The 12609-nt window shown below is 46.3% G+C and overlaps 1 protein-coding gene across 1 annotated transcript; it reads left to right on the top strand.

The window, feature by feature from the left end:
- The first annotated feature begins 603 nt into the window (after positions 1–603).
- On the top strand, positions 604–12406 carry KCNE2 (potassium voltage-gated channel subfamily E regulatory subunit 2). Its single transcript, XM_049858067.1, has 2 exons — positions 604–722; positions 11740–12406. The coding sequence occupies exons 1-2, from the start codon at positions 630–632 to the stop codon at positions 12121–12123; spliced, it is 477 nt and encodes a 158-aa protein (XP_049714024.1). The 5' UTR covers positions 604–629; the 3' UTR covers positions 12124–12406.
- The last annotated feature ends 203 nt before the right edge of the window (positions 12407–12609 follow it).

Raw genomic sequence — 12609 nt, 5'->3', positions numbered from 1 at the left:
TCCATTTTGTGATCTGATGTGAGCAGTCAGTCGAAAGGGAACCTTCCTGTGTCCAATATATATGGATGTTCTTGCAAATCTCGCTCTCTCTCAATCCAGCATCAGACTCGTCATCCTCTGATCCCTGGTTCCTGGGACGTGATCCAGCAGCCTGCTGCCTGCCCTACCAGTTTTGGGGTTCTCCAGCTCCTGCAGCCCTGTGATCCAGCAGCCTGCCATCTGACCTGCCGATTTTGGGTTCGTCAGCCCTGGCAACCACATGAGTCAGGAGAAGCCTCCAGCCTGATGTCTGACCCACGGATTTGGGACTAGCCAACTTCTACAACTGTGTGAGCCATTTCCTTGAAATAAATCTCTCTCTATATATTTATATATACTCCTCACTGGTTTTTATCCTCTAGAGAACCCAGCCTAAGACAGGGCCCAACACAGGCTGCCTCTGTCCAATGCCAGAGTCCAAGCAGGCGCACCCCACCAGGCCCCAAGGTTACTTCTAACTGCCAATCAGTATTTAACTTTCCACTAAGATTAGATTAAACGTTTGTGTTCATAAAAGCCTAGAGCTGCAGACTGCGGTTAGCAACGGTTTAGTTGGCCCCAGGCTGAAGGTGCCCAGCAGGCTGAGATTTATGTACAGTCCTGAAGAGCTTGCTAGCACCAAGGAGAAAACTTCCACACAGCCTGGCTTTGTAGCAAGGAATTTCATACTGCTGACACACCAAGTAAGTTCTAACTGCAAGTTCCTTTGTCTTCCTTCCTCCCCTCCCCCCCCCTTTTTTTTTTTGAGAACATAAGTAACAAATTTATTTTCATTTTCCAGAAAATCATAAAAGGAGTGATTCTGTGATTTGCCTGGTGTATTGCCTAGGGCCCCCTACCTTTTTTTTTCTTGGTATTGTTTTTCTTACTTCTTTCTTCAGTAACTGGCTTTGGATGAAAAATTTGGAAGTTTTTTAAATGAGATAGTCATGCTAAATGTAAGTAATCATATCTTTTTCTATTGATTAAAAAAATGAAAGACTTTTCTGCCTTTTATAGGCCTAGGTGATTTCAACGATCCATTGTCTTTCAAGGAAAAGAGAACTTTGGGCTTTGGGATCAAAAGGGTGTCACTCTCCCTAGGGTCCAAATTACCCTTGCCATGAATTATGGACATTTGTGACAGGGACAGCTGGAATTAGGGGATCACTCTGTAGCCTGGTATCTTAGTTATCTAGTGCTGCTATAACAGAAATACTACAAGTGGTGGCTTTAACAAAGAGAAATTTATTCTCTCAGAGTCTAGTAGGTTACAAGTCCAAATTCAGGGCGTCAGCTCCAGGGGAAGGCTTTCTCTCTCTGTCGTCTCTGGAGCAAGATCCTTGTCATCAATCTTCCCCTGGTCGAGGAGCTTCTCCTCACAGGAACCCCAGGTCCTAAGGACACACTCTGCTCCTGGTGCTGCTTTCTTGATGGTATGAGGTCCCCCGTCTTTGCTCACTTCCCTTTCCTTTTTATCTCTTGAGAGATAAAAGGTGGTGCAGGCCATATCCAGTGAAACTCCCTTTGCTTTGAATCAGAGATGTGACCTGGGTAAGGGTGGTGTTACAATCCTATCCTAATCTTCTTTAACATAAAGTTACAATCACAAAATGGAGGATAACCACACAATACTGTGAATTATGGCCTAACGAAGTCAACGCATGTTTTGGGGGGACACAACTCAATCCATGACACCTGGTGAGGGGGCACAACGAATTGAGGTGTGTGAGTTCAAGCCATAGCCTTGGTCTTTTTTCTTTTGCTCTGTTGAGACTCCCAGCCACAGGCCATGGAAACGGGGTGGGGTTCGGGGATATTAATCAGGGTGTATGAAATCTGCTGGGCAGAGCTGGGCACTGCCCTGGGCGACAAGGCTGTAGTCCCTGCATAGCAGCCAACCCGTGAGCCAGGGCAGATGACTTGAGCTCTCTGGGCTATCGCTGCTGCACCCGTCAAGGAAGCCAGCCAGCCTAATAATCTTTAGGGGCCCATCCAGTTATTTGCCTGAGCAAGAGCCGTGGGTTGAAACTGTAGCCCCGTATGTAGGTTGAACCACAGAAAATTGCCACTATTTGACCATTTTAACCTACACGAATGGCAATTTCATAAGCTTCAACAGAACGTAAATCATAGTTGGCTAAGCACAGTTAAAGGACCCCTGGTGGCGCAGTGGTTAAGCCCTGTGCTCCTAACTGCAAGGTCAGCAGTTCGAATCCACCAGCTGCTCCTCAGAAGAAAGATGTGTCAGTCTGCTTCCATAAAGATTACAGCTTTGGGAACCCTATGGAGCAGTTCTACACTGTCCTGTAGGGTTGCTGTGAGTCGGAATCGACTCCATGGCAACGGGTTTCTTGTTTTTGGTAAGTACAACTAAAAGAGGCATCAGTGGTTCAGTGGTAGAATTCTTGCCTTTCATGCTAGAGACCTGGGTTCAATTCCTGGGCAGTACCCTTCGTGCACAGCCACCGCCCATCTGTGCAGGTGTTGCTGGGATGCCGAACAGGTTCCAGTGGAGCTTCCAGACTAAGATGGACTAAGAAGAAAGGCCTGGCAATCTACTTCCAAAAGCCAATGAAAACCCTATGGCTCACAGCAAAACATTGTCCTATCCACAACCGATCATGAACCAGGCAGCAGTTCTTTCTGTTGTGTTTGGGGTTGCTCTGAGTCAGGGACCAACTCAATGTCAGCTAACAACAGCCAAAAGTACAACTAAAACAAATGTCTATTATGGTATTGTGCTTAAAACGGGGATCTGTTTGTATACCAGATACAGTCAGTGTCTATCAGTTAAATAGTTGTTCTGGGAGTCAGAAATCTCAATCAACTAAATCTAAAACGTATGCTTTAAATATGTTTTAGCATAAGGTTCTTTAAGGAGATTTCTATAATGCTGTAATTCATTTTTCTCCTGGGGTTATGGGACAGAAAGCTGGCTGGTCAACCATGTCTTATACATCAGAGTATTCAATTCCTCTTGGATCCAGCCTTCTCAGCCTGGCAACGGTCAACGCTTAGCTATGTAATCCACATTGGCTTTTTCATCTTTATGATTAAATCTTATCAGAAAAGTACGTCCTGATCTGATTAGCAGTAGGGCTTTGTCCAGGTTAGAAGAGCTGAACAAATAAATATTAGGACTGGCCACTTAGCTCTAAAGATTGTTGGCCGCTGCCATGCCTACACCTTAAAACAAACCCAAAGAGCTGCAGAGGAACTCAGCAGCAGCTCCCTAATCCCAGAGACATTGGTTAGCATAGGTTCTTGGGCGGACTTCAGACTATTCCCTGAAACTGAATAGAGAGCTTGTCTGTGCGTGTGTACACTTTCCTGGGAAAAATGAAATAAAATAGTTTTATTTTTCATGGTACCTATGAAGCGTCTTCCCCGAATAAGCTAAAATCACTGTCCTGATAGTTTCCAGCTGAGCTCTGCAGTACACAGGAGAGGAACTTTCATTCATTCGTCAAACATTCAGGAAAAATATTCGCGTGCCTGTTGCTGGGTCCCTGGGAATTCAGAGACAAGCAACCTAATCCCCACCCTCCAGCGTCTCACACTCTCGTGTAATTATGATTTAAATTACCTGTTACCTCCATTTTACATACTGGAAAGCCGATGTCTAGAGGGAAATTTTTTTTTTTTTTTAATCCCTCTAGACATCGGCTCTCCTGTATGTAAAATGGAGGTAACAATGCAGTTTCCTAGAGTGGTTTTGAGAATCACATGAATGAACACACGGTATAAATGATTAATTGGAGAAAGGTAGGGTAGTTCGCAGAGGGAGCAGAAAAAGAAGGTCTGCAGCCCAGACTTGGGGGGGTTCCGAGGGAAAGCAACGGACAAGGTGACCAACCTGTGTTTCTACAACTGGAAGAGAATGCCACCCGGAGACTGGAGACACTGAGCCCCTTTGTCCTTTGCAGGGCAATTCAGAAAAAAATCGTTTGGAAGATTCAGGTGATTTTAGTGCTCTCTCCTCTCTCCTCTGGCCCCATGTCCCCCTTGTCGTTGTTACATTTTTAGTTGCTGTTAAGTCGGCGACTCCATGTGTGCAGAGTAGAACTGTGCTCCATACAGTTCTCAAGGCCGTGACCTTTCAGAAGCAGGTAGCCAGGTCTATCTGTGTGGGTGCCTCTGCGTGGGCACTGCAGAAGCAGGTAGCCAGGCCTGTCTTCTGGGGTGCCTCTGGGTGGGTACTGCAGAAGCAGGTAGCCAGGCCTGTCTTCCGGGGTGCCTCTGCGTGGGTACTGTAGAAGCAGGTAGCCAGGCCTGTCTTCCGGAGTGCCTCTGCGTGGGCACTGCAGAAGCAGGTAGCCAGGCCTGTCTTCTGGGGTGCCTCTGCGTGGGCACTGCAGAAGCAGGTAGCCAGGTCTGTCTTCCAGAGTGCCTCTGCGTGGGCACTGCAGAAGCAGGTAGCCAGGCCTGTCTTCCGGGGTGCCTCTGCGTGGGCACTGCAGAAGCAGGTAGCCAGGCCTGTCTTCCGGGGTGCCTCTGCATGGGTACTGTAGAAGCAGGTAGCCAGGCCTGTCTTCTGGGGTGCCTCTGGGTGGGTACTGCAGAAGCAGGTAGCCAGGCCTGTCTTCCGGGGTGCCTCTGCATGGGTACTGTAGAAGCAGGTAGCCAGGCCTGTCTTCTGGGGTGCCTCTGCGTGGATAGTGCAGAAGCAGGTAGCCAGGTCTGTCTTCTGGAGTGCCTCTGCGTGGGTACTGCAGAAGCAGGTAGCCAGGCCTGTCTTCTGGGGTGCCTCTGCATGGATAGTGCAGAAGCAGGTAGCCAGGTCTGTCTTCCGGAGTGCCTCTGCGTGGGTACTGCAGAAGCAGGTAGCCAGGCCTGTCTTCTGGGGTGCCTCTGCATGGATAGTGCAGAAGCAGGTAGCCAGGTCTGTCTTCCGGGGTGCCTCTGCGTGGGTACTGCAGAAGCAGGTAGCCAGGCCTGTCTTCCGGGGTGCCTCTGTGTGGGCACTGCAGAAGCAGGTAGCCAGGCCTGTCTTCCGGGGTGCCTCTGCATGGGTACTGTAGAAGCAGGTAGCCAGGCCTGTCTTCTGGGGTGCCTCTGGGTGGGTACTGCAGAAGCAGGTAGCCAGGCCTGTCTTCCGGGGTGCCTCTGCATGGGTACTGTAGAAGCAGGTAGCCAGGCCTGTCTTCTGGGGTGCCTCTGCGTGGATAGTGCAGAAGCAGGTAGCCAGGTCTGTCTTCCGGAGTGCCTCTGCGTGGGTACTGCAGAAGCAGGTAGCCAGGCCTGTCTTCTGGGGTGCCTCTGCATGGATAGTGCAGAAGCAGGTAGCCAGGTCTGTCTTCCGGAGTGCCTCTGCGTGGGCACTGCAGAAGCAGGTAGCCAGGCCTGTCTTCCAGGGTGCCTCTGGGTGGGTACTGCAGAAGCAGGTAGCCAGGCCTGTCTTCCGGGGTGCCTCTGCATGGGTACTGTAGAAGCAGGTAGCCAGGCCTGTCTTCTGGGGTGCCTCTGGGTGGGTACTGCAGAAGCAGGTAGCCAGGCCTGTCTTCCGGGGTGCCTCTGCATGGGTACTGTAGAAGCAGGTAGCCAGGCCTGTCTTCTGGGGTGCCTCTGCGTGGATAGTGCAGAAGCAGGTAGCCAGGTCTGTCTTCCGGAGTGCCTCTGCATGGGTACTGCAGAAGCAGGTAGCCAGGCCTGTCTTCTGGGGTGCCTCTGCATGGATAGTGCAGAAGCAGGTAGCCAGGTCTGTCTTCCGGAGTGCCTCTGCGTGGGCACTGCAGAAGCAGGTAGCCAGGCCTGTCTTCCGGGGTGCCTCTGCATGGGCACTGCAGAAGCAGGTAGCCAGGCCTGTCTTCCGGGGTGCCTCTGCATGGGTACTGTAGAAGCAGGTAGCCAGGCCTGTCTTCCGGGGTGCCTCTGGGTGGGTACTGCAGAAGCAGGTAGCCAGGCCTGTCTTCTGGGGTGCCTCTGGGTGGGCACTGCAGAAGCAGGTAGCCAGGCCTGTCTTCCGGGGTGCCTCCGCGTGGGCACTGCAGAAGCAGGTAGCCAGGCCTGTCTTCCGGGGTGCCTCCGCGTGGGCACTGCAGAAGCAGGTAGCCAGGCCTGCCTTCCGGGGTGCCTCTGCGTGGGTAGTGCAGAAGCAGGTAGCCAGGCCTGTCTTCCGGGGTGCCTCTGCATGGGTACGAACCTCCAACCTTTCAGCTAGTAGTCAAACATTTCACCATTTGTGCCACCCAGTCCTGCACTATCTTCATGAGAGTGGGTGTGTTTGAGTCCATTGTGCGGCCATTGTGTCAGTCCATCTCATGGAGGGTTTCCCTCATTTCCCTGACCCTCTACCTTAGCAAAAATGAAGTCCTTTTCTAAAGATTGGTCTTTTCTCGAGGACATGTCCAAAGTCTCACCATCCTTGCTTCTAAGGAGCGTTCTGATTGTATTTCTTCTAAGATTGATTTGGTTGTTCTTCTGGCAGTCTGCAATATATTCGATATTTTTCACCAACACCATAATTTAAATGTGTCAATTCTTCTTCAATCTTTTTTTTTATTGCTTAGCTTTCCCAGGCATGTGACGTGATTAAAAATACCCTGGCTTGGATCAGATGTGCGGTAGTCATCAAAGCTATATCTTTGCTATTTAGAACTTTAAAGAGGTCTTTTGTGGCAGATTTGAATCCTCCCTTAATATTGAACTGACCCATTCCCATTCCAGCTCTGGAATCTTAAGGCTTTCCTTGAGGCACCCTGCTCCCCAAATGGCTGTGCTAAACATTAACACACACCTTTCCTAGGCCCCTTTCTCTTAAAGCTCTGTAGGAAGGAACTAACCATTAAACATTTCTTATGAGTCAGGCACTGGCCCGGATTATTCACGTGTGGTAAAAAGCTAACTTTGATGAAAATATTCACAGAAAGATGTTGACAGTGAGTGTAGCTATATTAGTTTCCTATGGCTGCCCTTACAAATTACCACAAACTGGTTGGCTTAAAACCACAGAAATACATTCTTTCATAGTTCTGGAGGCTAGAAGTTCAAAGCCGAGGTGTCAGCAGGGCTGTGCTTGCTCTTAAGCTTCTAGGAAAGAATCTGTCCCAGGCCTCTCTTAGCTTCTGATGTAGACAGCAATCCATGGTGTGCAATATTTTCTTTGTTTATCATGACGCTGCTTATTTGTCTAGTTGTGAGGATTTTTGTTTTCTTTATGTTAAGGTGTAATCCCTACTGAAGGCTGTAGGCTTTGATCTTCATCAGTAAGTCCTTCTCCTCTTCACTTTCAGCAAGCAAGTTTGTGTCAGCTCCATATCCCAGGTTGTTAATGAGCCTTCCTCCAATCCTGATGCCACATTCTTCTTCGTATAGTCCAACAGGTTATTTGCTCAGCATACAGATTGAATAAGTATGGTGAAAGGATACAACCCTGACGCACACCTTTCCTGACTTTAATCCATGCAGTATCCCCTTGTTCTGTCTGAACTGCCTCTTGGTCTACATACTGGTTCTGTGTGAGCACAATTAAGTGTTCTGAAATTCCCATTCTTCACAATGTTATCTGTAATTTTTTATGATCCACACAATCAAATGCCTTTGCAAAGTCAATAAAACACAGGTAAACATCTTTTTGGTGTTCTGTGCTTTCAGCCATGATCCATCTGATATCAGCAATGATATCCCTCATTCCATATCCTCTTCGGAATTCGGCTTGAATTTCTGGCAGTTCCCTGAAGATGTACCACTGCAACTACCTTTGAGTTCTCTTCAGCATAATTTTACTTGCATGTGATATTAATGATACTGTTCGATAATGTCTGCATGCCATTGGATCAACTTTCTTTGGAATAGGCACGTATATGGATCTCTTCCAGTTGGCTGGCCAGGTAGCTGTCTTTAAAATTTCTTGGCATAGATGAGTTGAGTGCTTCCAGCATTGCATGCATTTGTTGAAACATCTCAATTCATGTTCCGTGAATTCCTAGAGCCTTGTTTTTCACCAATGGCTTCAGTACAGATTGGACTTCTTCTTTCAATACCATTGGTTCTGGATCATATGCTACCTCCTGAAACAGCTGAATGTCAACTAATTCCTTTTGGTACAGTGACTGTGTGTATTCCTTCTATCCATGTGAATATTAATGACATTTTTTGATAATTCCACAGTAGGACAAACTGACAGACCAGTGGTGGTCCACAGGTGTAGGAGTTAGGATTCCAACACATATTTTGGAGGGACACAATTCAATCCATGACAGACACTGTTTCCAAATAAGGTCACGTTCACAACTAGGGTGGGGGGCACAATTCAGTCTATAAGTGGCCTATCCTGTTGCCTTTCCCATATAACATTAGGACTTTTATTTCCTTCACACAGAGGGAATTCCAAGCACAGCAGCACAGTCAGGAAGGAGATAAATGGGAGGGAGGGTGAGTAAAGGACCTAAATTCACTCTGGAGTTTGCAAGCTACTGTTTCTTTGGGGAACCCAGATACAGGGTAGGCTTCATGTGGCTCAGTTCATACATGAATTTGCTTCCCAGAAGCACTGTCCAACAACCAAAAAAAAAAAAAACTAAAATAATCCTAACCTTGACAGCCCCTCAGAAAGAACATTAAAGGGAGACTAATTCTCTGGGTGGTCCAAAGAGTTAGCATGCTTGGCTGCTAAGCCAAATGTTGGAGGTTCAAGTCCATGCAAGTTGCCGTGGAGGAAAGGCCTGGTGATCTAATTCCAAAAACCCAGCCATTGAAAACCCTGTGGAGCACAGTTTACTCTGACACACATTGGCTCAGCATGAGTCAGAATCGACTTTTGGCAACTGAAATTCTCTACCCAGAAGAAGCCCTTTTCTTCCCCTTCTCCATTTTCTTCTGCTCAACAGTTGCTCAGGACCTCCCATGTACCCAGCATCCCTCAACACCCACTCCTATGATTTCTATGCATCCCATGGCTGGCCCTTTATTTTGTAAACTTAACTTTAAAGGTTCTTTTTTAGTTGTCTCCATGTTCTACCCATTTTCCGATTTGTCTTTTACAAAAAGAAGCTGAATTCTCTCTAGAGGGTGCCCAGGAGTGCAGAAGAGCTGGCAAAACCAGTTTTATTATTGGCTGAAGATGTGAAGAAGGGTTGGAAGGGCAGAAGTTGAGAACCTCACATGTGAAGTGATCCTGCCCAATCACATTTTTAAGAGTACACCTGACATAGCTTGGGGCTGTGTGCAAGGGTGTCATTTGATGGGTGAAACACCTCTGCCCCCCTCCACCCAAATGAGTAGACCTAGTCTACTCAGAGGGTTCAGGAGCCAGTGGCAAAGTCTAGAATAGGATTAAATCCAGTCAAGCTACACTCTTTCATAACGAACTGTATTATTTTAAGGAGAGAAAAGCATATCTCTGTGACATTGCTTGGGAAATGTGTTTGGTGTGTGCTTTGGGACAATCTTGTCTATTTCTGAAATTTCTCTCCAATCCACTAGGTTTCATGGAGGGTAGATTCTAGAACGCCTTGAATAATAGGATTTGAAACATCAGATTGAGGAGAATATATTATCTTTATTTAAATCCATTCTTACTGGAGAAAATGTTGGGAAGGCGTATTTTGTGGGAGAAAGAACTCTAAGTTTATTTGTGCCCCTTTCCTGTGGGAAGATTGGAAATCTCTTTTCCCACAGGAGGAGAGGGAAGATACACGTGAGAGAGAAGGTGTATTAGTCTTATAGGGCTGCTACAACAAAATACCACAAACTGGGTGGCTTAAAATAACAGAAATGTATTTTCTCACAGTTCTGGAGACTAGAAGTCCTAAATCGTGGTGTCAACAGGGCCATGCTCCCTCTGAAGGCTCTAGGGGAGGATCCTTCCTTGCCTTCCCCAGCTTCTGGTGGTTGCCGGCAAACCTGGGCATTCCTTGGCTTGTGGATGCATCACTCCAATCTCTGCCTCCATCCTCACATGTTGCCTGTTTCTGTATCTCTTTGTCGTTTTATAAGGACCAGTCATGGGATTAGGACCCACGCTATTCTAGTATGACCTCATGTTAACATAACTGATAACACCTTCAAAGATCCTATTTCCAAGCTAGGCTACATTCACAGGTACTGGGACAAAATTCATCCATAACAGAAGGGGGCATTGCATTCAGAATGGTAGTAGCAAACCCACTGTTTTGTCATTTGGGTTTTTATTGACTGGGAAGACCTATAGCTTCCTTCTAATCATAGGTTTATTCACTGGCTATATTCCATTCAGTTTGGTTTACTCTTAGTTTTCTGCTCCATGTTCTGAGCTCCCTTATCACTTTGTTTGTGCCCGTTACAACTCTTTGCCCATTGCATTGTCATTTTTTTGCTTCTTTCCCACTAAACTGAGATTCTCACAGGCAGACTTCCCAGGCAGTATTCATCATCTCTTCATTTCCTATGCCTAGCATAGTGCCTGGCACGTTAATTCATTCACCAAACATCCACTGAGTGCCTAGTATGTGTGAGTGTCAGCCATTAGTGATATGGACCTGCCTTCAAAGAGATTACAGTCTAGCAGGAAAGATGAGACCATACACCAAACCAAAAACCCAACCCATTGTCATCAAGTCAATTCCAACTCATAGTGACCCTATAGGACAGAGTAGAACTCCCCCATAGGGTTGCCAAGGAGCAGCTGGTGGGTTCAGACTGTCAACATTTTTGGTTATCAGCTGAGCTTTTAACCACTGTGGCACCAGGGCTCCCAGACCATACATACCAAAAACAGTGCCATCGAGTTGATTCTGACTAATAGCGGCCCTATCGGACAGAGTAGAACTGCCCCATAGAGTTTCCAAGGAGCGCCTGGCGGATTCGAACTGCTGACCCTTTGGTTAGCAGCTGTAGCACTTTACCACTACACCACCAGGGTTTCCAGACCATACATAAAAAAAAAAAAAAAAACCAGGGTTTCAAGACCATACATACACACACATAAATAAAGGGCTCTGGGTAGCGCAAACATTTGCACTCAACTTCTAACCGAAAAGTTGGCTTGAACTCACCCAGTGGTACCTCAGAAGAAAGGTCTGACCACCTTCTTCTGTAAAGATAACAAGAAAACCCTGTAGAGCAGTCCTACTCTGTAACACGTGGGGGTGTCATGAGTCAGAATTGACTTGACGACAACGGGTTTTACATATACAGGTAGTCCCCGGATTATGACATATTTGAGTTATGATGAATCACACTTTCCACCATCCGTGGGGTTTTTTTTTTGTAATCTTATTATCAGTAATATGTGGTACATACAGTGTTGCAGTGCGTAATTTGCTGATGTTATCATTCTTAGATGTAGTGTTTCCAGCCCCCAAAGACAAAGATCAGATTTATAAAGACACTGATATTAAAGGCAGTAATAATGAAAACTGAAAAAAAAGAGAGAGAGAGATTGGACTTACATCAGCATCGATGTACGATGGAGTAGTCGTCAGAGCAGAGCCCCATCACAGGTCAGGGACTACCTATATATAAAATAAAACTGACATTGTATTATACATAGTTTTATGTTCTCTATTAAAATTTTATTGCAAAACGTAACATGCACGCAAAAAAGACATGAAAATGTGTATGATCAGTTTAAAGAATAGCAAAGTATGTATCCAGTCAATCATCAGCCAGGCTAAGAAGAAATACTATTACTTTCCCCCTCAAGCCCCTCTCCCTCCCTTCCTTAAGGTAGCCAAAGGAGGGAAGGATCTGTATTCTTAACATGGTTCGTCTATTTTATCGTTTAATTTTTAATTGCAGCAAGAGGGAAACATGCCTTCCTTATCCAATCTGACGCAGACCCTGGAAGATGCCTTCAAAAGGATTTTTACTACTTACATGGACGGCTGGCGCAGGAACACCACAGCCGAACAAGAGGCTCTGCAAGCCAGGGTCGATGCTGAGAACTTCTACTATGTCATCCTGTACCTCATGGTGATGATTGGGATGTTCTCTTTCATCATTGTAGCCATTCTGGTGAGCACGGTGAAATCCAAGAGACAAGAGCACTCCCATGACCCCTACCACCAGTACATTGTGGACGACTGGGGCGAAAAGTACAAAAGCCAAATTCTGAATCTAGAAAATTCGAGGGCCACCATCCACGAGAACATTGGTGCAACAGGGTTCACAACGTCTCCTTGAGAAGCAAGAAAGACCCAAAGCCAACATCTGACATCCAAGTGTGAAGAGATGCCAATGTAATGAAGGAAATCTAAATTGCTATTGCTTATAAGAAAGTAAGTTCCTTGCTCTCTGTTGAGAGTTTTCGTGGGGACCATGTGGTAGGTCAACTAAAAGAGATATTTCAATCTCAGTGATTTATGCTTGCCCCTGGGAGCAATGTTTCATGCTGAAGACCTCTCTTACTTTCTGTGCAATGTACATGTCATTTTAATCAATGTCAATAATGAAAATAAAGTCAAATGTGAAGTAAAGTGCCTAGGATACAGTGATTTACAAATCATTAAATCTTGTTTCTCATGAAACATTATTGTTTCTGTGACTAAGTCAGTTTTACACAAAACCCAACTGTTTTATCCAGAAGTCAAGGTTCGAAATCCATCAGTTGCTCACCAAATTGATATGGGAGCATTTATTTATTAATTCATTAATTCAGACCCCGAAGTG

The sequence above is a fragment of the Elephas maximus genome, chromosome 18 (assembly GCF_024166365.1).
Source record: "Elephas maximus indicus isolate mEleMax1 chromosome 18, mEleMax1 primary haplotype, whole genome shotgun sequence".
NCBI lineage: Eukaryota > Metazoa > Chordata > Mammalia > Proboscidea > Elephantidae > Elephas > Elephas maximus.
Note: the sequence above shows the minus strand (reverse complement) of the source record. Positions and strands in the feature narration are given on the sequence as shown.

Coding starts and splice junctions, on each gene's coding strand:
- KCNE2 (XM_049858067.1), top strand. CDS start 630: ATGTACAGTCCTGAAGAGCTTGCTAGCACCAAGGAGAAAACTTCCACA. Junction 723..11,739: donor TCATACTGCTGACACACCAA/GTAAGTTCTAAC, acceptor TTTTAATTGCAG/CAAGAGGGAAACATGCCTTC.